Source organism: Bubalus kerabau, chromosome 9 (assembly GCF_029407905.1).
Source record: "Bubalus kerabau isolate K-KA32 ecotype Philippines breed swamp buffalo chromosome 9, PCC_UOA_SB_1v2, whole genome shotgun sequence".
Taxonomy (NCBI): Eukaryota; Metazoa; Chordata; class Mammalia; order Artiodactyla; family Bovidae; genus Bubalus; species Bubalus kerabau.
Window position 1 is genome coordinate 85,015,742 of NC_073632.1, and position 24,439 is coordinate 85,040,180.

The 24,439-nt window shown below is 39.5% G+C and overlaps 1 protein-coding gene and 1 long non-coding RNA gene across 2 annotated transcripts in view; one reads left to right on the plus strand and one right to left on the minus strand.

Annotated features, from left to right (window-relative positions):
• Positions 1 to 24,439, minus strand: part of TXLNB (taxilin beta) — a 59,741-nt gene that overhangs the window by 15,532 nt on the left and 19,770 nt on the right. Inside the window, exons 5-7 of the mRNA XM_055535772.1 lie at positions 15,494 to 15,688; positions 13,481 to 13,600; positions 8,693 to 8,767 (exon numbers count right to left, since the gene is read on the minus strand). Of these exons, the coding sequence (XP_055391747.1) occupies positions 8,693 to 8,767; positions 13,481 to 13,600; positions 15,494 to 15,688 (390 nt within the window). The remainder of the gene's footprint in view (positions 1 to 8,692; positions 8,768 to 13,480; positions 13,601 to 15,493; positions 15,689 to 24,439) is intronic.
• The window catches only part of LOC129620082 (uncharacterized), a 234,692-nt gene that overhangs the window by 9,993 nt on the left and 200,260 nt on the right, over positions 1 to 24,439 (plus strand). The window lies entirely within an intron of this gene.

Consider the following 24,439-nt stretch of genomic DNA (forward strand, 5'->3'; position numbering starts at 1 on the left):
GTGCAAATGGATTTCCAGAAATTTTCATCATGCAAAACTGAAACTCTGTAACCCAGTAAACGATGGCTCTCCATTTCTTCCTTTCCTTCTAGTGATTTTTTTTTAATCCGCTTTTCTTCCTGTTTGACCTTTTTGTCATAGGTGGCAAAATCTGTGTGAACTATACTTTTCTCAGGTAACCAAATCTGACACTCTTGACTTATATACTAACTAAAAATGTACACTTCCTGTTTCCTTTATGGATATTTATTTGGTTGTATTTTCCTTCTCACTTTTATGTTGACATGATGCGTGTCTGATGTGTCATATTCCCTCTTTCACTTTGGTATATCAGAGAAGCATGGAAAGAACATCCAGAGGTCATCCTCAGGATTCTTACCAGAGGCAGAAATAGAAACAAACTACTCTACGGTTAGTAACAACAACTCCTGCTCCAATATTTCACTTTTAAATGGGTTAGGTGGCACATGCGTTCTTTTAACTGAGCACAAATTTTGATTCCAACATCACAAGAGAAGACTCTACACATGGACATCATCAGATGGCCAATACTGAAATCAAATTGATTATATTTTGCAGCCAAAGATGGAGAAGCTCTATACAGTCAGCAAAAACAAGACTGGGAGCTGACTGTGGCTCAGATAATGAACTACTTATTGCCAAATTCAGACTTAAATTGAAGAAAGTAGGGAAAACTACTAGACCCTTCAGGTATGACCTAAATCAAATCCCTTACGACTATACAGTGGAAGTGAGAAATAGATTCAAGGGATTAAATTGGATAGAGTGCCTGAAGCACTATGGACGAAGTCGTGACATTGTACAGGAGGCAGTGATCAAGACCATTTGCAAGAAAAAGAAATGCAAAAAGACAAAATGGCTGTCTTAGAAGGCCTTACAAATAGCTGAGAAGAGAGGAGAAACTAAAGGCAAAGGAGAAAAGGAAAGATATAACCAGCTGAATGCAGAGTTTGAAAGAATAGTAAGGAGAGATAAGAAAGCCTTCCTCAGTGATTAGTACAAAGAAATAGAGGAAAACAATAGAATGGGAAAGGCTAGAGATTTCTTCAAGAAAATTAGAGACATTTCATGTAAAGATGGGCACAATAAAGGACAGAAATGGTAAGGCCCTAACAGAAGCAGAAGATATTAAGAAAAGATGGCTAGGATACACAGAAGAACTATACAAAAGAGATCTTAATGACTCAGAAAGCCATGATGGTGTGATTACTCACCTAGAGCCAGACATCCTGGAATGCGAAGTCAAGTGCGCTTTAGGAAGCATCACTACAAACAAAGCTAGTGGAGGTGATGGAATTCCAGTTGAGCTATTTCAAACCCTAAAAGATGATTCTATGATAGTGCTGCACTCAATATGCCAGCAAATTTGGAAAACTCAGCAGTGGCCACAGGACTGGAAAAGGTCAGTTTTCATTCCAATCCCAAAGAAAGGCAATGCCAAAGAATGCTCAAACTACTGCCACAATTGCATTCATCTCACACGCTAGCCAAGTAATGCTCAAAATTCTCCAAGCCAGGCTTCAGCAGTACATGAACTGTGAACTTCCAGATGTTCAAGCTGGATTTAGAAAAGACAGAGGAACCAGAGATCAAATTGCCAACATCTGCTGGATCATGGAAAAAGCAAGTGAGTTCCAGAAAAAGATCTACTTCTGCTTTATTGACTATGCCAAAGCCTTTGACTGTGTGGATCACAATAAACTGTGGAAAATTCTTAAGGAGATGGGAATCCCAGACCATCTGATTTGCCTCTTGAGAAATCTGTATGCAGGTGAAGAAGCAACAGTTAGAACTGGACATGGAGCAACAGACTGGTTCCAAATAGGAAAAGGAGTACATCAAGGCTGTGTATTGTCACCCTGCTTATTTAACTTCTATGCAGAGTCCTGTATATTGTCATTTGCTTATTTAACTTCTATGCAGAGTACTCATGTGAAATGCTGGGCTGGATGAAGCACAAGCTGGAATCAAGATTGCTGGGAGAAATATTAGTAACATCAGATATGCAGATGACACCATCCTTATGGCAGAAAGTGAAGAACTAAAGAGCCTCTTAATGAAAGTGAAAGAGGAGAGTGAAAAAATTGGCTTAAAATTCAACATTCAGAAAACTAAGATCATGGCATCCAGTCCTATCACTTCATGGTACATAGATGGGGAAACAATGGAAGCAGTGAGAGGCTTTATTTTTTTGGGCTCCAAAATCACTGCAGATGGTAAGTGCAGCCATGAAATTAAAAGACATTTGCTCCTTGGAAGAAAAGCTATGACAAACCTAGACAGCATATTAAAAAGCAGACATTACTTTACCAACAAAGGTCCATGTAGTCAAGGCTATGGTTTTTCCAGTAGTCATGTATGGATGTGAGCATTGGAGTATAAAGAAAGCTGAGTGCCAAAGAATTGATGCTTTTGAACTGTGGTGTTGGAGAAGACTCTTGAGAGTCCCTTGGACAGCAAGGAGATCAAACCAGTCAATCCTGAAGGAAGTCAGTCCAGAATATTCATTGGAAGGACAGATGCTGAAGCTGAACCTCCAATACTTTGGCCATTTAATGCCAATGACTCATTAGAAAAGACTCTGATGCTTGGAAAGATTGAAGGCGGGAGAAGGGGACAATAGAGGATGAGATGTTTGGATGGCATCACTGACGTGATGGACATGAGTTTGAGTAGGCTCCGGTAGTTGGTGATGGACAGGGAAGCTTGGTGTGCTGCAGTCCATGGGGTCACAAAGAGTCGGATGTGACTGAGCGACTGAACTGAAAAGGCTGAAATTTTAATTACAAACGTTCATAGCATATATGAAACATAAAGTTGTCTAGAAATTGTCTTAGCCAACTTAGATGATTTGGCTTGGGAAGTAATCCAATTATTATTATAGTTGCAGAGAAATCTCTCATCTTAAATAGATACAGTGAGGTCTTCTGAGATTAAAGACTGTGATTACCTGTCTTTAAGAGTTGACTCACTGATCTTTCCCCTCGGGTAGTATTTTATGTCTGCAATGCTGTGTTGTGTTGATATTGCTGACTTTCTACATCTACTACCATCTTCAGCCTTATTGATCCAATGAACACTCTATTTGTAGCCACAGTTGTATTCCATTGATCATCTCTGACATTTACTCTATTGCCTTGGTTTGTATAATTGAAAGTCAGACGTCTCTTCCCTAAGTGAGAATCATGCCCCAGACTGGCAAGCTATTGTTTTAGGACTGAAAAGTGACTTCCAGCTAGGAAAACACAATCTGTCCTTTATATTGTCTTTGCTCAGACCATAGAAATGGGGACTAAGACGTCTTCCTCCTACTAACCCACTCTTTTAATTGTCAAACCAAAGGAAGTGTTTGAGTGCTTTGCAAAATCATTTGTGATAGACTTTGTTTAAGCTGGCGTAAAACTCAACATTCCAAAAACTAAGATCATGGCATCCAGTCCTATTGTTTCATAGCAAATAGAAGGGGAAAAAGTGGAATCAGTGGTAGATTTTATTTTCTTGGCTCCAAAATTGCTGCAGATGGTGACTCCAGGCATGAAATTAAAGGATGCTTGCTCCTTGGAAGAAAAGCTATGACCAACCTAGACAGCATATTAAAAAGCAGAGATATCACTTTGCTGACAAAGGTTCATCTAATCAAAGCTATTGTTTTTCCAGTAGTCATGTATGGATGTGAGAGTTGGACCATAAAGAAGGCTGCATACATGCATGGATGTGTGTGAGCTCAGTCGTGTCCAATTCTTTGTGACCCCATAGATTGTAGCCTGCCAGGCTCCTCTGTCCATGGAATTTTCCAGGCAAGAATACTGGAATGGGTTGCCATTTCCTCTTCCAGGGGATCTTCCCGACCCAGGGATGGAACCCGTGTCTCTTGCATCTTCTACAATAGCAGGTAATTCTTTACCACTGTGCCACCTGGGAAGCCCATAGAAGAGTGCTGAAGAATTGATGCTTTGGAACTGTGGTTCTGGAGCAGACTCTTCAGAGTTCCTTGGACAGCAAGAAGACAAAACCAGTCAATCCTAAAGGAAATCAATCCTGAATATTCATTGGAATGACTGATGCTGAAGGTGGAGCTCTAGTACTTTGGCCACCTGATGTGAAGAGCCAACTTACTGGAAAAGACCCTGATGCTGGGAAAGATTGAGGACAAGAGGAGAAGGGGATGACAGAGGATGGGATGGTTTTATCGCATCGTGGACTCAATGGACATGAGTTTGAGCAAACTCCGGGAGATTGTGAAGGACAGGGAAATTTGGGGTGCTGCAGTTCATGAGGTGGCAAAGAATTGGACATGACTTAGTGACTGAACAACAACAGACTTTGTTTTTCAAGGTTTAAACTTTTAAAAAATACAGTGCTGATAGTTTTCAATAGAAGCTTGTTTAAGCATTATTACATGTAGGGATTCAGGGCCTCCATATTCTTCTTGATGTTTAAGTAATTATTGAAGTTGTGAAAATGCCTTGAAGACAAAAGAGATAGACAAGAGAGGGTCCTTGCAGAGAGAGCCAAGCACCATGGAAAGCAAAGTGATGGAGGAGGCAGGGTTAACTCAGTTTAGTACCATGCTTCTACAGCCCTAGAAATTCTCTGTGTTCATGAACTAGAGCTGAACAGGGTCCTGAGATTATCTTTTCCAGTGGTTCTGAAGCTTTTTGGCAACTAAAGAACTTCTTTGTCTCATCTATCACTAGGTGTGTCCTTAGCCATGAGATAAGAAAGCCTTCCTCAGCAATCAATGCAAAGAAATAGAGGAAAACAACAGAATAGGAAAGACTAGAGATCTCTTCAAGAAAATCAGAGATACCAAGGGAACATTTCATGCCAAGATGGGCTCGATAAAGGACAGAAATGGTATGGACCTAACAGAAGCAGAAGATATTAAGAAGAGGTGGCAAGAATACAGAGAAGAACTGTACAAAAAGGATCTTCACGACCCAGATAATCACTATGGTGTGATCATTTACCTAGAGCCATACATCCTGGAATGTGAAGTCAAGTAAGCCGTAGAAAGCATCACTACGATCAAAGCTAGTGGAGGTGATGGAATTCCAGTTGAGCTATTTCAAATCCTGAAAGATGATGCGTGAAAGTGCTGCACTCAATATGCCAGCAAATTTGGAAAACTCAGCAGTGGCCACAGGACTGGAAAAGGTCAGTTTTCATTCTAATCCCAAAGAAAGGCAATGCCAAAGAATGCTCAAATTACTGCACAATTGCACTCATCTCGCACGCAGGTAAAGTAATGCTCAAAATTCTCCAGGCCTGGCTTTAGCAATATGTGAACTGTGAACTTCCAGATTTAGAAAAGGCAGAGATCAAATTGCCAACATCCACTGGATCATCGAAAAAACAAGAGAGTTCCAGAAAAACATCATTTCTGCTTTATTGACTATGTCAAAGCCTTTGACTGTATGGATCACAATAAACTGTGGACAATTCTGAAAGAGATGGGAATACCAGACCACCTGACCTGCCTCTTGAGAAATCTGTATGCAGGTCAGGAAGCAACAGTTAGAACTGGACATGGAACAACAGATTGGTTCCAAATAGGAAAAGAAGTACGTCAAGGCTGTATATTGTCACCCTGCTTATTTAACTTATATGCAGAGCATCATGAGAAATGCTGGGCTGGAAGAAACACAAGCTGGAATCAAGATTACCCGGAGAAATATCAATAAGCTCAGATATGCAGATGACACCACCCTTATGGCAGAAAGTGAAGAGGAACTAAAAAGCCTCTTGATGAAAGTGAAAGAGGAGAGTGAAAAAGTTGGCTTAAAGCTCAACATTCAGAAAACTAAGATCATGGCATCTGGTCCCATCACTTCGTGGTGAATAGATGAGGAAACAGTGGAAACGGTGTCAGACTTTATTTTTTTGGGCTCCAAAATCACTGCAGATGGTGATTGCAGCCATGAAATTAAAAGATACTTACTCCTTGGCAGGAAAGTTATGACCAACCTAGATAGCATATTCAAAAGCAGAGATATTACTTTGCCAACAAAGGTCCATCTAGTCAAGGCCATGGTTTTTCCTGTGGTCATGTATGGATGTGAGAGTTGGACTGTGAACAAGACTGAGCACCGAAGAATTGATGCTTTTGAAGTGTGGTGTTGGAGAAGACTCTTGAGAGTCCCTTGGACTGCAAGGAGATCCAACCAGTCCATCCTAAAGGAGATCAGTCCTGGGTGTTCATTGGACGGACTGATGCTGAAGCTGAAACTCCAGTACTTTGGCCACCTTATGTGAAGAGTTGATTCATCAGAAAAGACCCTGATGCTGGGAGGGATTGGGGGCAGGAGGAGAAGGGGACGACAGAGGATGAGATGGATGGATGGCATTACCGACTCGATGCACATGAGTATGGGTGAACTCCAGGAGTTGGTGATGGACAGGGAGGCCTGGGGTGCTGTGATTCACAGGGTCACAAAGAATCGGACACGACTGAGCGACTGAACTGAGCTGGACTGAGCCCATGAGATAACACTAGTATTAACTCATACACTAACTAGTCGTTAGCATTTTAATTAATATCATTGTTATCATTAGATTGTGAGTTTAATTAGGCAGGCATTTTTGGTTCTTTTATTGAGTAGTATATCTCTAACATATAGAGCCATGCCAAGCACTTAGATGCTCAGTAAATATTAGTTGAATTAATTATGCTTATTATGGGGCAGACACTGAATTAAGTGCTTTGCATGCATAACTTGAAAACAAACTGCATATATTACATAGACTCATTTTCCTTTTATAAACTGAATCAACTATACGAATAGCTACCATCCATGCTGCTAAGCGAAGCTGTTATATTGTCAAAAACAACTACATTTTACACAGCAGCTGCTGCCTCATATGCTGTTATGTTTTGGAAATACTGAAAAGTAATAGGCTTCCAAGAGGTCAAAGGACTCCAGCTGGGGATCTTAGATACATTGCAGCATCCTTGTTTTACAGACCAGGAAGTTTAGGTCCAGGGAGGTTTAGGTGAATTGTACAGAATCAGACAGCTTCTCAGCAGAAGAGCCATCTGGTTTCTGGACTCAGCCCAGTTTTGAGGATTGAACAAGGAACACTGGCAAGTCTAGACCTTGGTTTCTTCTTTTTCTAACTTGAGGGAGTATAGGTGGGAAATTAAATCATACCTTTCAGGTTATTAAAGGCCTGTTTTCTGATATCAGCTGAATGAAGCACTCTCTAGCCCAGAGTCTCATGGTATTAATGTATTCTTCATTTAGCATAGAAGAGTAGAGATTGCTTATAACAGATGTTGTGAACACTGAATAGCTTCAAGTACTGTCTGTTGTATACCTCAAGGCTTTGTGCTGTGAATGGGACAGAGATAGAGCCAGAAGCCCTGACCTGATGCTCTGGATTCTCCCCTCCTACCAACCCCTGCCCCCCTATAGTCAGGTCACACCTCCTTCCCCCTGCCTACTTCTGGCTCGGAAACTGCCGCTGCCTGCCACCCACCCCACACCGTGAAATGATGTGCTCTGTGACTGCCTAAAGGGTGATCTTGAGTTTGTAACTTTATAGTTTAATCTTTTAATTCTGAGTCCTTTGAATCTATTAATAGTGAAAAAATATATTTTTAAAATTTCTATGTAATTAATATTTTAAAACTGGTATATTAGTGGGGAAACAAGTCATCATTGTGTTTGGTAAACACATTGGAAAAGTGTTCTTTAGGAAGGTTAGAAATCAAAATGTTATCTTTGTTTTTGTCTATGCAGTGATGTAATTTGTGATTTTGCTTCTTTTAAATTAAAAAAAATGTACAAATATTCATTGAACTTATTCATTCATACAATGAATAATTTTTTAATATTTACAATGGACAAGTATTCAGCAGTCAGCACATAAACATTTATAAGTGAAATATTCAAATCTTAATGCTGCCCAGTTTTGGAAGGCTTCTGATTTTCTCGCTTTTGGTGAATTTTCACTGTGTGATTTTACAGTCCCTTTAGCAAGTGGGCATTTCTCCCAGCCAGGGAACTAGGACTCTGTGGCCCAGCCTGTGGCACGATGAGCAGAGCCCCAAGGGCCCCAGAAAGATGGGAGAAGTCTGGCTTTCCTCCAGAGCCAGCTGTTGCATAATCTTTATTTTTGAGCCTGCAATACGAATTCCTATAGTCTAATCAAAATACACTCATAACAACATGAAACCAAATAAAAATGGTTTCTAACTTGTCCACCATTTCTAATCAGTCAGCACTGGCAAGGCCAGCACGACTCTATTTTGCTGACTCTATTTTTCTAATTTCCTTTTATTATGAATAATATCAAACAAGTAAGGACATTTTCAGTATTGGGAATTATAGATGGTGCATTTGAACAGGTTCCATCAATCTTTACCTTCATAGGTTAATGGGGGAGGAGGGAGAGAGGACCTGTGAACACCTGGCCACCAGCCTATTCTGGTTGACCCTCATTTGTATGTCAGCAGACCTTTTGACCAGAAGTTGTTGGTGCAGAGCATTTATTTTTCTTAGATATAACATTGTGCCTTTATTTTTACTTAAAAATAATAAATATGAAGTTATTCTTCATTTCTAACTCCTGTCCCCACTTCCCCTCCCACGTGGAAGGCCTTGTGTAGACTCCCTTTGGTTCACAGCAAGGAAGACACACTGCATGCATTGTTGTACCCCTACTTCACCTGAGCCTGCAGGACTGTCTCTTGTTCCTTCAGCACTTTAGCCTGAAGTTTCCACTCTGCTGCCTGGTTCAGCAGCTGTAAGGAGAGAGAACACATGGAAAGATCGTCAAATTGTCTTTTAAATTACCGTTTGTTGTAACTCGTGTGTAAACTTAATTGCTTGCTAAATAATCTTAAGTAATTTTGGGGGAACTTTATAATCTCAGAAAACTAACAAAACAACTAGTTTTAAAGGTCTTATTCTCAGCTAAAAATTAGTGCTTCTAATGGGAAAAAAAAAGAGGAAAGAAAGTCTCCAACTCAAGCATGAATCACACAAAATTCTGGACCCCTGTGTAGCAATTCTGCCCAGCTATCATTCAACCTCTGCTTGAACATTTTCAGATTATCCTTACCTGGGGCATTGTTGTGAGCAACTGTTCCTTTGTATTAAACCTAACTGTTCAAGCAGTTAGTTATTGTTTTTTTTTTTTTTTTTTAAATAGTGCTAGAACTGGAAGACCTAAGATATTTAATTTGTAAAGCAGCTTGATTGGATAATCCTCTTGAGTTTTACAACTTTCTTCCAGTCTTTTATATCTGCTTGCATCCAACTTGACAATCTTTTTTTTCTTTTTTCTATTTGCCTACATCTAGGCTTTCGAAGCATTAAAGCATAGTTTTTATAGAAACAACATTTTGACACTTATTTCATGAGTTTATATATTATTCTGTTGATTTACATAATGCAAAACCAAAGATAACTGGGAAAAGAGTTGGGAGCAAAGATCTGACTCTTGGTCTTACTTAGCTTGGACAACCATGTTCAGATACTGCAGAGTGGCTAACTCGCCCCAGGATCCAACATGCTGTGGGCCTCTGTCAGCATGCTTACAGAGAATGGTGAATGTCATGGATAACCCAGTCAGTCAGTCAGGTGGCTGTCAGTTAAGAAGTTTCTATTTTATTTCAAGATAGGCTGATAGAAATTTTTTCCTTTTTGTTAATCAAAAAAATGTCCATTTTTGTTATTGGAACCAAAAATAATAAAATCATTATTTTTAAAAACTTGGAGACATCTTTTCCCTTATCCGAGTTAGTCTTGACCTCTCCATTTATAAAAGGGGGTTATATGTGTTTCTCCATGCCTCTTAGTGAGCAGTGAAGATTAGTTAGTCTAGAAGTGCACTGTAAGAGATGGCTGAGGCAGCTGCAGTGCAGAAGCCCTGCAGCACCCTCTCTGGTCATCTGAGCTGTGTGGCAGCAATGTACATGGTGGGCCGCTGCTTGACCCCCAGGGGCCGTGTTTCGATGAGTTATGATGAAGAAAAAGGAAGGAAGCTGCCTATTCTTGGGATGAAGAACCCCACACCCCAGCTCTGATGTGTTGTTTCAGCGCTTTCAAAATATCAGAGCTGGAACCCAGGAAGATGACCAGCTTGGAAGAACTGAGGGGGACTACCTTTCTTTTTTAACAGAAGCAGAAGATATTAAGAAGAGATGGCAAGAATACACAGAGAACTGCACAAAAAATATCTTCATGACCCAGATAATCACGATGGTGTGATCACTCACCTAGAGCCAGACATCCTGGAATGTGAAGTCAAGTGGACCTTAGGAAGCATCACTACGAACAAAGCTAGTGTAGGTGATGGGATTCCAGTTGAGCTAGTTCAGATTCTAAAAGATGATGCTGTGAAAATACTGCACTCAACATGCCAGCAAATTTGGAAAACCCAGCAGTGGCCACAGGACTGGAAAAGGTCAGTTTTTATTCTAATCCCAAAGAAAGGCAATGCCAAAGAATGCTCAAACTACCGCACAATTGCACTCATCTCGCACGCTAGTAAAGTAATGCTCAAAATTCTCAAAGCCAGGCTTCAGCAATACGTGAACCATGAACTTCCAGATGTTCAAGCTGGTTTTAGAAAAGGCAGAGGAACCAGAGATCAAATTGCCAACATCCACTGGATCACGGAAAAAGCAAGAGAGTTCCAGAAAAACATCTATTTCTGCTTTATTGACAATGCCAAAGCCTTTGACTGTGTGGATCACAATAAACTGTGGAAAATTCTGAAAGAGATGGGAATACCAGACCCCCTGATCTGCCTCTTGAGAAACCTATATGCAGGTCAGGAAGCAACAGTTAGAACTGGACATGAAGCAACAGACTGTTTCCAAATAGGAAAAGGAGTACGTTAAGGCTGTATATTGTCACCCTGCTTATATGCAGAGTACATCATGAGAAACGCTGGGCTGGAAGAAGTACAACCTGGAATCAAGATTACCCGGAGAAATACCAGTAACTTCAGATATGCAGATGACACCACCCTTATGGCAGAAAGTGAAGAAGAACTAATGAGCTTCTTGATGAAAGTGAAAGAGGAGAGTGAAAATGTTGACTTAAAGCTCAACATTTAGAAAACTAAGATCATGGCATCCAGCCCCATCACTTCATGGGAAATAGATGGGGAAACAGTGGAAACAGTGTCAGACTTTATTTTTTGGGGCTCCAAAATCACTGCAGATGGTGATTGCAGCCATGAAATTAAAAGATGCTTACTCCTTGGCAGGAAAGTTATGACTAACCTAGATAGCATATTAAAAAACAGAGACATTACTTTGTCAACAAAGGTCCGTCTAGTCAAGGCTATGGTTTTTCCAGTAGTCATGTATGGATGTGAGTTGGACTATAAAGAAAGCTGAGTGCCGAAGAATTGATGCTTTTGAACTGTGGTGTTGGAAAAGACTCTTGAGAGTCCCTTGGACTATAGGGAGATCCAACCAGTCCATTCTGAAGGAGATCAGTCCTGGGTGTTCATTGGAAGGACTGATGTTGAAGCTGAAACTCCAATACTTTGGCCACCAGATGCGAAGAACTGACTCATTTGAAAAGACCCTAATGCTGGGAAGGATTGAGGGCAGGAGGAGAAGGGGACGACAGGGAATGAGATGGTTGGATAAGCATCACCGACTCAATGGACATGAGTTTGGGTAAACTCCAGGAGTTAGTGATGGGAGGCCTGGCATGCTGCTGTTCATGGGGTCGCAAAGAGTCAGACACGATTGAACTGAACTGAACTGAACCTTCCAGTGACTTATATCTGCTGTTCTGCTAAATCCCTGAAGGAAAAGGGGGCATCATTTTAGTTTCTTGCTAAGATCGAGTTACTCCCTATCTGTCCCCTAGTCTCTTTCACAAGAATCTTTGCCTGGTTGTTCCTCTGTTGTGCCTCATATATTAAATCCAAAGGTACTGATACTCTATAGGAAGCATAGTTTACCTGAGGATAATTACATCTAAATAATAAATAAATGCTTTATTTCTTACTTTGAGAGCTAGATTGTAAATGATTTAATAAATTAAGAGCACATGGAGATCTGATTGTAATTATGCAGTGCCCACCAGGTTATGTTTTCCAAAATTCATTCTTTTTTTGTCATGTTTGAAAACCAAAGTTTAAAAAAAATTACTATTCTGACAAACTGAAGTGATTCCAGTCTGATTTTAGGTAAATGCAAAGCTCATGATCAGTTGTTAAATGGCCAAATCTGAATGACTGGTTGGTTGTCTCTCCCCAGCAGTAGACACATGCTTTAACTCATGCCTCTGAAACACACCTCTGAGTGTGATGTACTATCACAGAGCCTGGGATCTGGGGACAGATGTACTGGAGATGTGGCCAGCATACCCCGGTCACTTAGCAGTGTGTGACCTTAAGCAAGTCACATATCCTTTTATGGGCCTCAATTCTCTCATCTGTTTTGGAGTGTTTAGGGTTAATAAGATATCAGTAAAAGATACCACTTGGTTTCTTAAACCAAAACTCAGGAGTCATCCTTGATTCTTCTGTTTCTTCACTGTCACCATCTTCCAGTTCAAAGCATGGCTTGTTGGTTTTGTGTTAAAAACTTAACTTTTATCCATGTCCAGCTCTTCTTCTCCACTGCCACTTCCCCAGGCAAAGCCATCATCAGATCTTGCCCAGATTGCTGCCTAGCTCTCTTGCCCTTCTCTAGTTCACTTTCTACCTATCAGCCAAAGTCACCTTTTACAGATGCAAAGCAGATCCTGTCACTTCCTTTGCTAAAACTACCCAGTACTTTCCCATTATATTTAGAATAAAATTCAAACTACATTTCAAGCAATACAGTTTGCCCCTGGCTTACCTCTACAGTTTCATTTTGAAATTTTCTCCCATTGGGGCACCTACTCTTGCTACCCTGACCTCCTATTTCTGGAGGATGTCAAGCTGGTTCCAGCATTAGGACCTCTGTCTCTGCTACAGACACTGCTGCTGGGGCCCTCCTCTCTGACTCCCTGATCATCAGGAAGGGAGCAGCTCAAGCATCCTCTGCTCCAGGAGGCCCACCAAGTCACCCAGTCTAAAGGAGGCCTCCTCCTTCTGCTCCTTTGAGGTTCTTCGTTATTTCCCTAGTAGCACTTATTATCTGTAATTATCAATCTTTGTTTGCTTGCTTATATATTGCTTTTTTCTTCCAAGTTAGACTCTAGTCTCCATGCTGGGATGTGGACTTCTCCATCTTGTTCACCACTACGCTCCAGCACCTAGAATGGAGCATAGCTCATGAATGGTGCCTGCCAAGGGTTTGGTGAATGGATGCATGATACAGTGTTACAGTGATAGGTACAGCGTTTCCTCCTGGGCTGGCCAGTGTCATTCTCCAGGGAAGCTTAGGCTCTTCCTCCATCAGTCTAGTGCTCTATGACCATTACCAAAAACATTCTCAGGGGTTCTCTGACCCCAAGGCAGACCAGACAAGCACATAGATGCATAAGATAAATACATATTCCTTTTCGCGTTTGTGTCGCTCCTCTGCTTCCTTCATCATTTCTTGTGCCTGCTCAAGTTTTGCATCCACTAGCTTCTGCTGCAGTTCTCTGTGTTTAAATATTTTGTCGAGGTGCTGAGGAAAAATAAAGTGCACATATCAAGTTGAGTTATTGTTCAGACAAACGTGTATAAAAAAATAATATTGATATAAACATGTGTTCTCTAGGTTTTAAGAGTTAAAAAGAGGGGGAATAAAGGCATTGGCATGACTTATGGTTTTATACGAAAGTCATAAATTGGTGGAGTCTCCTGCATTTTGCACTACATGAAAGTGGCTACGAAAGGTGGAGATGCCAGAGTCCAGCAATGCAACACCAAAAGGTCCCAACAGTATTTTTCTAAATATGACAGCTATTAGATATGTTACTAGTTATTACTCTAGGCTCCAAAGACAGTGATGTATATCACAAGGGCTGTAGCAATATCACTTGGTATTTTGGCTCTTTCTGTGAATATAAAATCACATTTAATCACAATATTAATTCAGTTTATCATAGTGAATTCTCTGCATGCTTGCCTCAAGGGTGTGGCGAAGCCTTGAGGTAACAGCCTGTGGCCCTTTGTCTGGGACTGAGGCAGGAGCCCCCTGACATCAACTCTGTTGCTGTGGTGGGCAAGCATGGCTCAGGTTTGCAGATGAATTTATATGCAAATGTGCTACTGCCTCCTCCACACCTTTTGACCTGTTGACTACCTTGGTAAAATGAAGCTTCCAACTCCACCTCAGGGTGGAGAATTTCTTGGTCATTAGGGGGTCCCATTGGCAAGAGTACACGTGGAACTATATCTTTGGGCCTTACCCAGAACCAATCCTAGGAATATGCAACTGGTCTACCAGGTCATTCCCATACGTGATCTCTCTGCAGAGTATGGGCACCTTTTCTTTTTTTTTTTTTTTTAGCTCTTTCCCTTTTTTTTCTTGAACCTCCACTTTGGAGCAGGATTGATCTTTGTGACAAGATAAAATGGTAGCATGGAATTATGGCCTACTGTGAGAAGTTTCTTGATTTACCGAACTGCTATATCAGGTTTTTTTTTTTCTTGATTAAAGCTTAGCATGTAGCCAGCAGAGCTCCTTTGACTATGTTATATTACATTTTAAGGCAGAAATTTAAAATCTTAAGTGAGATGGGAAAAGGGATATGACATATCAAAATCCAGAGGCGGGGCATTTGGAATCTTCAAAACATATTAAATATTAAAGTATAATCTTGGGATAATGAAAGATCTTTATAGTCCCCCAATGTAAACTATTGATAACAAACTCTTTTGGCTTTTGTGATTGTGGATACATGCTTTAATCTTGTAGCTTCTGCTTCACATCTATAAAATGTGGATAATATGTTATTATCTAGTACATAAGATTGTTGAGACAGTTAAATGACATACTGTATGTAAAGTATAATACTTAGCACATTGCTTGGCACAAACTAAGTATAAATAACAATACCATTATTACTATAATTATTATATATATACTATATAATAGTATATATATTAGTAATATAGTATATGTATAGTAATATATAGTATATTATATATATACTATATAATAGTATATATATTATTATTTGTGCAGTATATACAATGCAGACTTTTAATTTCGATGACATGGTAATTCTTAAGAGGGCATGCATGAAGTATTTCTTGGTTCTGTAGAAAGAGTTTAAAAAAGGCTGAGAGATATTATTTTTTATTTTCAAGGATAAATCCATTCATGTTGTACCCCTTGTTTATTGCCTCTGCTTTGCAGTGATTCTAGTTTTGAAGAAATCCTCTGTGACTTTCAGCCAGATATTTTGTAATATCATTTGTTTTTATTTTGGCTAGTAAAAGAAGTCCAAACCTAAATATTAATCAGTTGAGAAGGCTGGTCATAACTTTGTTATTAACCGACCTCCCAACCTTCACAAACCAGGCCCAGATCTATATGCAGTATTTGTAAATTGTCTGATGTGGTTCTCACCTCCTCTCTGAGCTCATACTGATCAATGATGCTTTTTAGTTTCTCTGCGAGCTCTGTGTTCTCCTGACAGAGCTTCATGTTTCGCTCACTCTGCTGCTCAATCTGGGCCTGGATATCCGTCAGGGTGTTCTGGAAATGACTTGTGATCTCCTTCCTTTTCTCTTCTTCCTCACGTGCCCGCTGAAGGGTTTCCTCCTGTAGAGAGAATGCACGCTCTTGTTATGCTGGTTTATAAGCCCCTAGGTTTACAGAACTCAGAGTTTGGCCGATAAATGGAGAATAGTGTGCAGGCTAAGTAGGATATATTTCCTCAGTTCCCTAGAGGTAACATTGCTCAGCCCCAACATAAATGTTTGAGCAAAGGTTTCAACTGTGAATACACGGTCACTCAGAGCAGGTGCAGCAAGGGCCTTGAATTTGATAGCTGGCGATAAATAAACTTGTTTTAAAGTCAACAGGTCCTCTGCTGAGTAAATAAACTGCAGTGTTTCCTAACAGACACGCAGCCTGAAGGTTCTATCTCTTGGTTGTAGCCTAGGAAAAAGGATACTCAGTCTTACTGATTGATGGGATAGATCACGTGTTCCCTTAGTTTGGTACAGAAAGAGGAACAGCAGATCTTATGTTCCTCTGTAAAAATGATGGCATATTGATCATGTAATTGTATTCCCCAAGTTTTATAACTATAAGTGATTACAATATATATTTTTTCTTATTAAAAATAAATGTCATCCAAAAGCTTTTGAAAAGAAAACTAAGATAGCCATATATTAATTACAGCAATTCAAAAGTATCAAAAAATTTTAGAAAATATGCTGGGTATTTTTTGAAGGAACAATCATCCCATGAGTCACACAGAGTAATTGAAATATTCAGTGTAAATTTTAAATCTGACAGCAATATGACGTTTCAAATCTTCCTTAACTCTAAAATGAAACATCTAATTTCCCCCTCTTCCACTTTGTTAACATTGAAGAATTGAAAATTAAGTTTTATATCATTTCTGTTCTCTTTTCTCCTAAATCAAAATTCCCCTTTCATTGCTAACTACTTACAATGTACCCAAATTTCCCCCGTATCTATATTGAGAATTATTTGCTTTGTGCTTATTCCTGTCATTCTTTTAGAATAAAAGGGTTTAATCTTCTACATACACCAAAGATAGAGACTCTGCTGACAAGTGATACAGACATTTTAGGATCCCTTTAGTTCTGATTAATTTTATTATGAAAGCTTTCTTCATTGTTGGCAAGTAAAATTATACTGTATTTAGTTGCCTATCATGATCAAATTATGTAACAGGATTTTTAAAAAGAAATACTGATTGAAACAAGTAATTGTGCAAGTCTTTATTATGATAGTAGAATAATGTGATCAAAATAAAAGCTGATGCTGGAAATACATGCTCTGGAAATATTTTAATTTATCATTAGATATCCCCTTTCTTCTACAATATTGATATATTTTCTAACTCTGACTCCTGATATCGGAATCACAATTTGTTCATGGTATAAACATTTATTGAGTGGAAATTTCTTCAGTTCAGTTCAGTCGCACAGTCGTGTGCAACTCTTTAAGACCCCATGGACTGCAGCATGCCAGGCTTCCCTGTCCATCTCCAACTCTTGGAGCTTGCTCAAACTCACGTCCGTCGAGTCAGTGATGCCATCCAACCATCTCATCTTTGTCGTCCCCTTCTCCTCCTGCCCTTAATCTTTCCCAGCATCCGGGTCTTTTCAAGTGAGTCAGCTCTTCACATCAGGTGGCCAAAGTATTGGGTTTCAGCTTCAGCATCAGTCCCTCCAATGAATATTCAGGACTGATTTCCTTTAGGATTGACTGGTTTGATCTCCTTGAAGTCCAAGGGACTCTCAAGAGTCTTCTCCAACACCACAGTTCAAAAGCATCAATTCTTCGGTGCTCAGCTGTCTTTATGTTCCACTCTCACATCCATTCATGATTACTGGAAAAACCATAGCTTTGACTAGACAGACCTTTGTTGACAAAGTAATGTCTCTGCTTTTTAATATGCTGCCTAGGTTTGTCATAGCTTTTCTTCCAAGGAGCAAATGTCTTTTGATTTCATGGCTGCAGTCACCATCTGTAGTGATTTTGGAGCCCAAGAAAATAAAATCTGTCACTATTTCCATTGTTTTCCCATCTATTTGCCATAAGTCATGGGACCAGACGCCATGATCTTAGTTTTTTGAATGTTGGGTTTTAAGCCAACTTTTTCCACTCTCCTCTTTCACTTTCATCAAGAGGCTCTTTAGTGCTTCTCTTTCTGAGGTATATGTCTTAGGAAATTTCTTAGAAAGAAATTTAGAAGAAATCTACACTTCCTAATCTGGAGAAATTAAGTGTCAGAGATGTTATTTCCTTGAACTTTGAATGCTAACACTTACTATATGTATTTCACTAAAAATGATTACAGCCATCTGTTAAAGAGTTGTTGAATATACATATGATAGTGATTCTCTCCTTATTGTTCCTGATTAATTTAGAAGTCAACAATCTCCTAGTTAGAATTATAGTCCATGATTTGGATATTATTTGCATTTATAACTATTCCATCCATGAATGAATGAGTAAATGAAAGGACCATCCCATGCTACCCAGCAAGTCTGAGTTTTTCACTGGCCACTGGCTAGAAAAAGAGGGTATAGCTGTTAACATGGCATTTAACACATGTCAAACCATAATAGCCCCAATCCTGGCCCATAGAATGGCATCTTGCATTGTACATTACACTGTTTTTCAATGAGAGAAAAATAAGTCTACTGAAATAATAAAATTTGATTCTACTAATAAGGAAAACACAATCATTTGGGCAGTGTCTGAGGTAAAATTTTCTTTATCATGCACAATGAAAATTAATAATGCAAAAAGAAGATTAAGGGACAAAATCTGAAATAACTAAGAAAACAACTTTTCAGAAATCACTGTGTATCTTAAAACCAGTGCTGTGCCTGGCACACAATCCATAGATATTCTGTAAATGTTTATAATGAGTCAGTACATGCAGACATATGAATAGCTTGGACTAGATGATTCCTATAGTCTTTTCCACATTAAAATTCAGTGATATTCTGATAACAAACCCTGCTTATTTCTTTACTAAAATTATATTGCCCGAGACACTAATTTCTTACAAGGTGGGTCTTTTGGTATAATTTGAGGCTCAAAATACTATGTTCATTGATAAAAAGGAAAATATCTCAATAAAAAGATAGGAGCTGTCAAGAGAAAAATAATCTATAAGAAAGAACAAAGTGGAAATTTTAGAGTTAAAACTTACAAAATATGAAATGTAAAAACCACTGGGTGGGCTTACACAGCAGAATAGAGATAACAGAGGACAGAGTCAGTGAATATGAAGATAGGTCAGTGTGGAATATCTAAAGATCAAGGAGAAACAAGATTGATGAAGTGAGACTCAAGGACCCGTAGGACAATATCAAAAGATCTAACCCACGTGGAGTTAAAATCTTAGAAGGGGAATGGGGGAGAGAGAGAGAATGGGGCAGAAAAAAAATATTTAAAGAAATAATGACTGAAACTTCCTGAACTTTGGTAAAAGACATAAATTACAGATATAAAGTGAAAGTTGCTCAGTCGCGTCCGACTCTTTGTGACCCCATGAACTATACAGTCCATGGAATTCTTTAGGCCAGAATACTGGAGTGGGTAGCTTATCCCTTCTCCAGTGGATCTTTCCAACCCAGGAATTGAACTGGGGTCTCCTGCATTGCAGGCAGATTCTTTACCAACTGAGCTATCAGGGATACAGTTATAAGAAGCTCAACAAATCCTTGGGCATAAAACAAAATTCCAAAAGCCAAAAATCCATAGAAAAATCTTAAAAGTAGTCAGAGGTAAATGACATATCACACCAGGAGAACAATAATTCAAATTATTGTTGATTTTCATCAGAAATTGTGGAGGCCAGAATACAGAATCTATAAAAGACTGAGTAAGAGAAAGAAAAGGAAAAAAATTCTTGTCAAGCCAGAATTATTTATCCAATGAATATAGCCTTAGATCATAAAGCAAAATAAAGACATTTTAAAGATAAAAAGCAAATAAGAGAATTGACCTATACTATAAGAAATACTAAAGTTCTTCAGGCTGAAGGGAGTGACACCAAACAGAAATGTAAAGCTTCAGAAGAAATAAAAAGCATCAGAAATGGTAAAATCTGGGTTTGAAAAAAGACAGTTTTGCTTGAATTTTTAAAGGACTATATGAAATTGTTTAAAGTAAAAATTATAGCATTGCCTCAGGAGTTTTATAAATTATATAAAGATAGGGAGCAGTAAAGGGACCTTCTATTTGTAATGTTTCTACATATTATATGAAGTGATACAGTTTTAACTCCAGGTAGACTGTGACAAGTTAAGAATATCTATAGCAATCATAGAACAACCACTAAAAATGGAAAGAGAGATAATTAAAAATCCAAGAGATGAGATAAAAAATTTAAAAAATTTCCAGTAATCCAGATAAGGCAGATAAAAGCAGAGGAAGAAAAACCAGATGTGACAAATAGTAAATAAATAATAAAATGGAAGACATATCCAACCACTCCAATAATTACATTATGTTAATGGTTCCAAATAGGAAAAGGAGTACATCAAGGCTGTATAATATCACCCTGCTTATTTAACTTATATGCAGAGTACATCATGAGAAACGCTAGACTGGAAGAAGCACAAGCTGGAATCAAGATTGCTGGGAGAAATATCAATAACTTCAGATATGCAGATGACACCACCCTTATGGCAGAAAGTGAAAAGGAACTAAAACGCCTCTTGATGAAAGTGAAAGAGGAGAGTGAAAAAGTTGGCTTAAAGCCCAACATTCAGAAAACGAAGATCATGTCATCTGGTCCCATCACTTCATACCAAATAGATGGGGAAACAGTGGAAACAGTGGCTGACTTTATTTTTCTGGGCTCCAAAATCACTGCAGATGGTGACTGCAGCCATGAAATTAAAAGACGCTTACTCCTTGGAAGGAAAGTTATGACCAACCTAGATAGCATATTGAAAAGCAAAGACAGTACTTTGCCAACAAAGGTCCGTCTAGTCAAGGCTATGGTTTTTCCCGTGGTCATGTATGGATGTGAGAGTTGGACTGTGAAGAAGGCTGAGCACCGAAGAATTGATGCTTTTGAAGTGTGGTGTTGGAGAAGACTCTTGAGAGTCCCTTGGACTGCAAGGAGATCCAACCAGTCCATTCTGAAGGAGATCAGCCCTGGGATTTCTTTGGAAGGAATGATGCTAAAGCTGAACTCCAGTACTTTGGCCACCTCATGCGAAGAGTTGACTCATTGGAAAAGACTCTGATGCTGGGAGGGATTGGGGGCAGGAGGAGAAGGGGACGACAGAGGATGAGATGGCTGGATGGCATCACTGACTCGATGGACATGAGTCTGAGTGATCGCCGGGAGTTGGTGATGGACAGGGAGGCCTGGCGTGCTGTGATTCATGGGGTCGCAAAGAGTCGGACACGACTGAGCGACTGAACTGAACTGAATGGACTACTACTCCAGTTAAGGGGCTTCCCTGGTGGCTCAGTGATAAAGAATCCACCTGCCAATGCAGGAGTCCCAGATTCCATCCCTGGGTCAGGAAGATCCCCTGGAGAAGGGACTGGCAACCCACTCCAGTATTCTTGTCTGGGAAATCCCAGGGACAGAGGAGCCTGGTGGACTACAGTCCATAAGGTTACAAAAGAGTCAGATATGATTTAGCAACTAAACAACAACAGCAGTAATCACTCCAGTTAAGTGGCAGATATTGTAAGAATGAAAAGAAAGAAGGCCCAACTGTAAGAGATGCATTTTAAATAGAAAAACATAGAAAAACCCAGGTTGAAAATAAGTGGATGGAAAAAGATTACTCATTGCAAGCAATGAGTAAGAAAGCTACAGTGGTTAGATTGATATCAGATAATGTAGACATTCATATTGATAAAAGTCACTTTATCAAGGAGAGTTAGAAATAACAATATATACACATGTTGTACTAATGCTTCAAAATATTAATACATGAATCAAAAATTGACATAATTGAAAGAAGTAGGCAATTTCACAATTATAGTTGGAGATTTTTTATACCCATCCCTCAGCAATTGATAGAGGAACAAGTCAAAAATTCAGTAAAGACATAAATACTCTAGAGTTAATTATTACTTATATAGCATTACACGTAACTTCTGAAAAACAGACATTCTTTCCAAGTGCATTTAGTATGTTCATCAAGATAGACCATATAAAGGGGCCATAAAAATTAAACAATGCTTCTAAATAACCCATGGATCAAAGAAACAATCAGGAGGGAAATCAGAAAATGTTTTGAATTTGAGTTGTGATTTTGACAAAATATTCATGACCTTAGACAACTGATTTTGATTGCTCAGTCTCAGTTCCTTCAATAAAATGGAGATACTAACTCATGGTTTTTGTGAAGATTGGATAAAATGACATGTAAAGCACTCAGCACAAGTCCTGGCATAGTAATGCTACTTAATTCCATTGTCCACAACTGGAAGTCATTACTGAGGGTGTGCAGATATGTGTACAGGGTCTCCTGCCACTTCCATCGTTCTGTCTTTGAATGCTATCCAAAGAAACTACACCACATCATTCCATCCACATCATCAAAGGAGATTTAACTTTTATCTCCTTATGCTACAACACTCCTGAAAGCTGGGAGGTTTATGTAGGTACAGAGTGCTATTACTTGATTACGTATCTGAAGTTGAGGATAATGCCCCCATTCCCATCTAACCTGGGTTTTGATGGTCCCAGAGCAATGATTAAAGAGATGCCAGAAGTCCATCTTCTACAACTCATAATTTGAGAGTTAAAGTTCATCACCCTAGCATTTCATTTCCCAAATATCAAAAACTGACTGTGGGGGTGGGAAGAGGCTCAAGAAGGAGGGGATATATGTGTGTGTGTGTGTGTGTGTGTGTGTGTGCGCATGTGTGTATGTATGTGTTCAGTTCCTAAGTTGTGTCCAACTCTTTGCAACCCCATGGACTGTAGCACATCAGGCTTCCCTGTCCTTCACTATCTCCTGGAGTTTGCTCAAATTCATGTCCACTGAGTTGGTTTTGTCAGAACTCTCCACTGTGACCTGTCCATCTTGGGTGGCCCTGCATGGCATGGCTCATAGCTTCATTGAGTTAAGCAAGCCCCTTTATCATGATGAGGCTGTGATCAGTTATGAGTGATTCATGATGTTGTATGGCAGAAACCAACACAACATTGTAAAGCAATTATCCTCCAATTAAAAAAATGTGAGAGATTAACAGACTACGTCAAGAATTGTTTGAAATTTTAGTGACCTAAGCTTTTAGTGACCAAAGCAGAGAAAGCAGTGGAGATGGTAAGAGCTAAAGTCAGAGAGGTAATCAAGGGCCATGTAGGACCTCATACACCACACTAAGGATAATGAAGAGCCACTGAAATGTTTATGCAGGAAGATGGCTAGATTGGCATTTTAGAAGGATCATTGTGGCAGATGGATTGGAGAAAGCAAGACTGGAGGCAGGGAGACCTCACCTCTTAAAACTGATATCAAAATGAATAATTTTCTTTTTCTACTTCAAAAAGCCCCAATTTTGGAATATGAGGAGCCATTATCCAATTCTATTTTTCTTCCTAATTCCATTGTACAAACTCAGCAATGATATTAATCTCTCTGTTCTTAAAGTATCTCCTTTTAAACACAGGTAATAACAACTATATCACAGGAATATTGCTGTCTAATTCTTGTTTGCCAAAAGCTTTAGGATCTTCAGCTGGAAAGGGGATTGTGGCTGCATGCAGTACTATCTTGGAGAACTCTGCATCTTGCTTCATTGAATGGAGCTAGTGTCTTCGTGTAATCAAATTAACCACACTGTTACAGGCTTCAGATCAGATCAGATCAGATCAGTCACTCAGTCGTGTCCGACTCTTTGCGACCCCATGAATCGCAGCACGCCAGGCCTCCCTGTCCATCACCAACTCCCGGAGTTCACTGAGACTCATGTCTATCGAGTCAGTGATGCCATCCAACCATCTCATCCTCTGTCGTCCCCTTCTCCTCTTGCTCCCAATCCCTCCCAGCATCAGTCTTTTCCAATGAGTCAACTCTTTGCGTGAGGTGGCCAAAGTACTGGAGTTCAGCTTTAGCATCATTGCTTCCAAAGAAATCCCAGGGCTGATCTCCTTCAGAATGGACTGGTTGGATCTCCTTGCAGTCCAAGGGACTCTCAAGAGTCTTCTCCAACACCACACTTCAAAAGCATCAATTCTTCGGCGCTCAGCCTTCTTCACAGTCCAACTCTCACATCCATACATGACCACGGGAAAAACCAAAGCCTTGACTAGACAAACCTTTGTTGGCAAAGTAATGTCTCTGCTTTTGAATATGCTATCTAGGTGACACCACCGTTATGGCAGAAAGTGAAGAGTAACTAAAAAGCCTTGTGATGAAAGTGAAAGTGGAGAGTGAAAAAGTTGGCTTAAAGCTCAACATTCAGAAAACTAAGATCATGGCATCCGGTCCCATCATTTCATGGGAAATAGATGGGGAAACAGTGTCAGACTTTATTTTTCTGGGCTCCAAAATCACTGCAGATGGTGACTGCAGCCATGAAATTAAAAGACGCTTACTCCTTGGAAGGAAAGTTATGACCAACCTAGATAGCATATTCAAAAGCAGAGACATTACTTTGCTACAGGCTTATGCTGTGATTAATGAAGCCCATGCAAACTGACTGAAGTGATCAGTCTATTATTTTTAGATTGAATAATTAAGCTTAGAGAGCTTCAGCGTTTTTTTGAGTAACTTTTTTTCAGATGACTGTTGACGTTTTAGCTCTCAGTCTTCCCTTTTTCTGTCAGTTAGCTTTGTGTCAACTTGTTTCATGTCACGCAGATTTCATTTT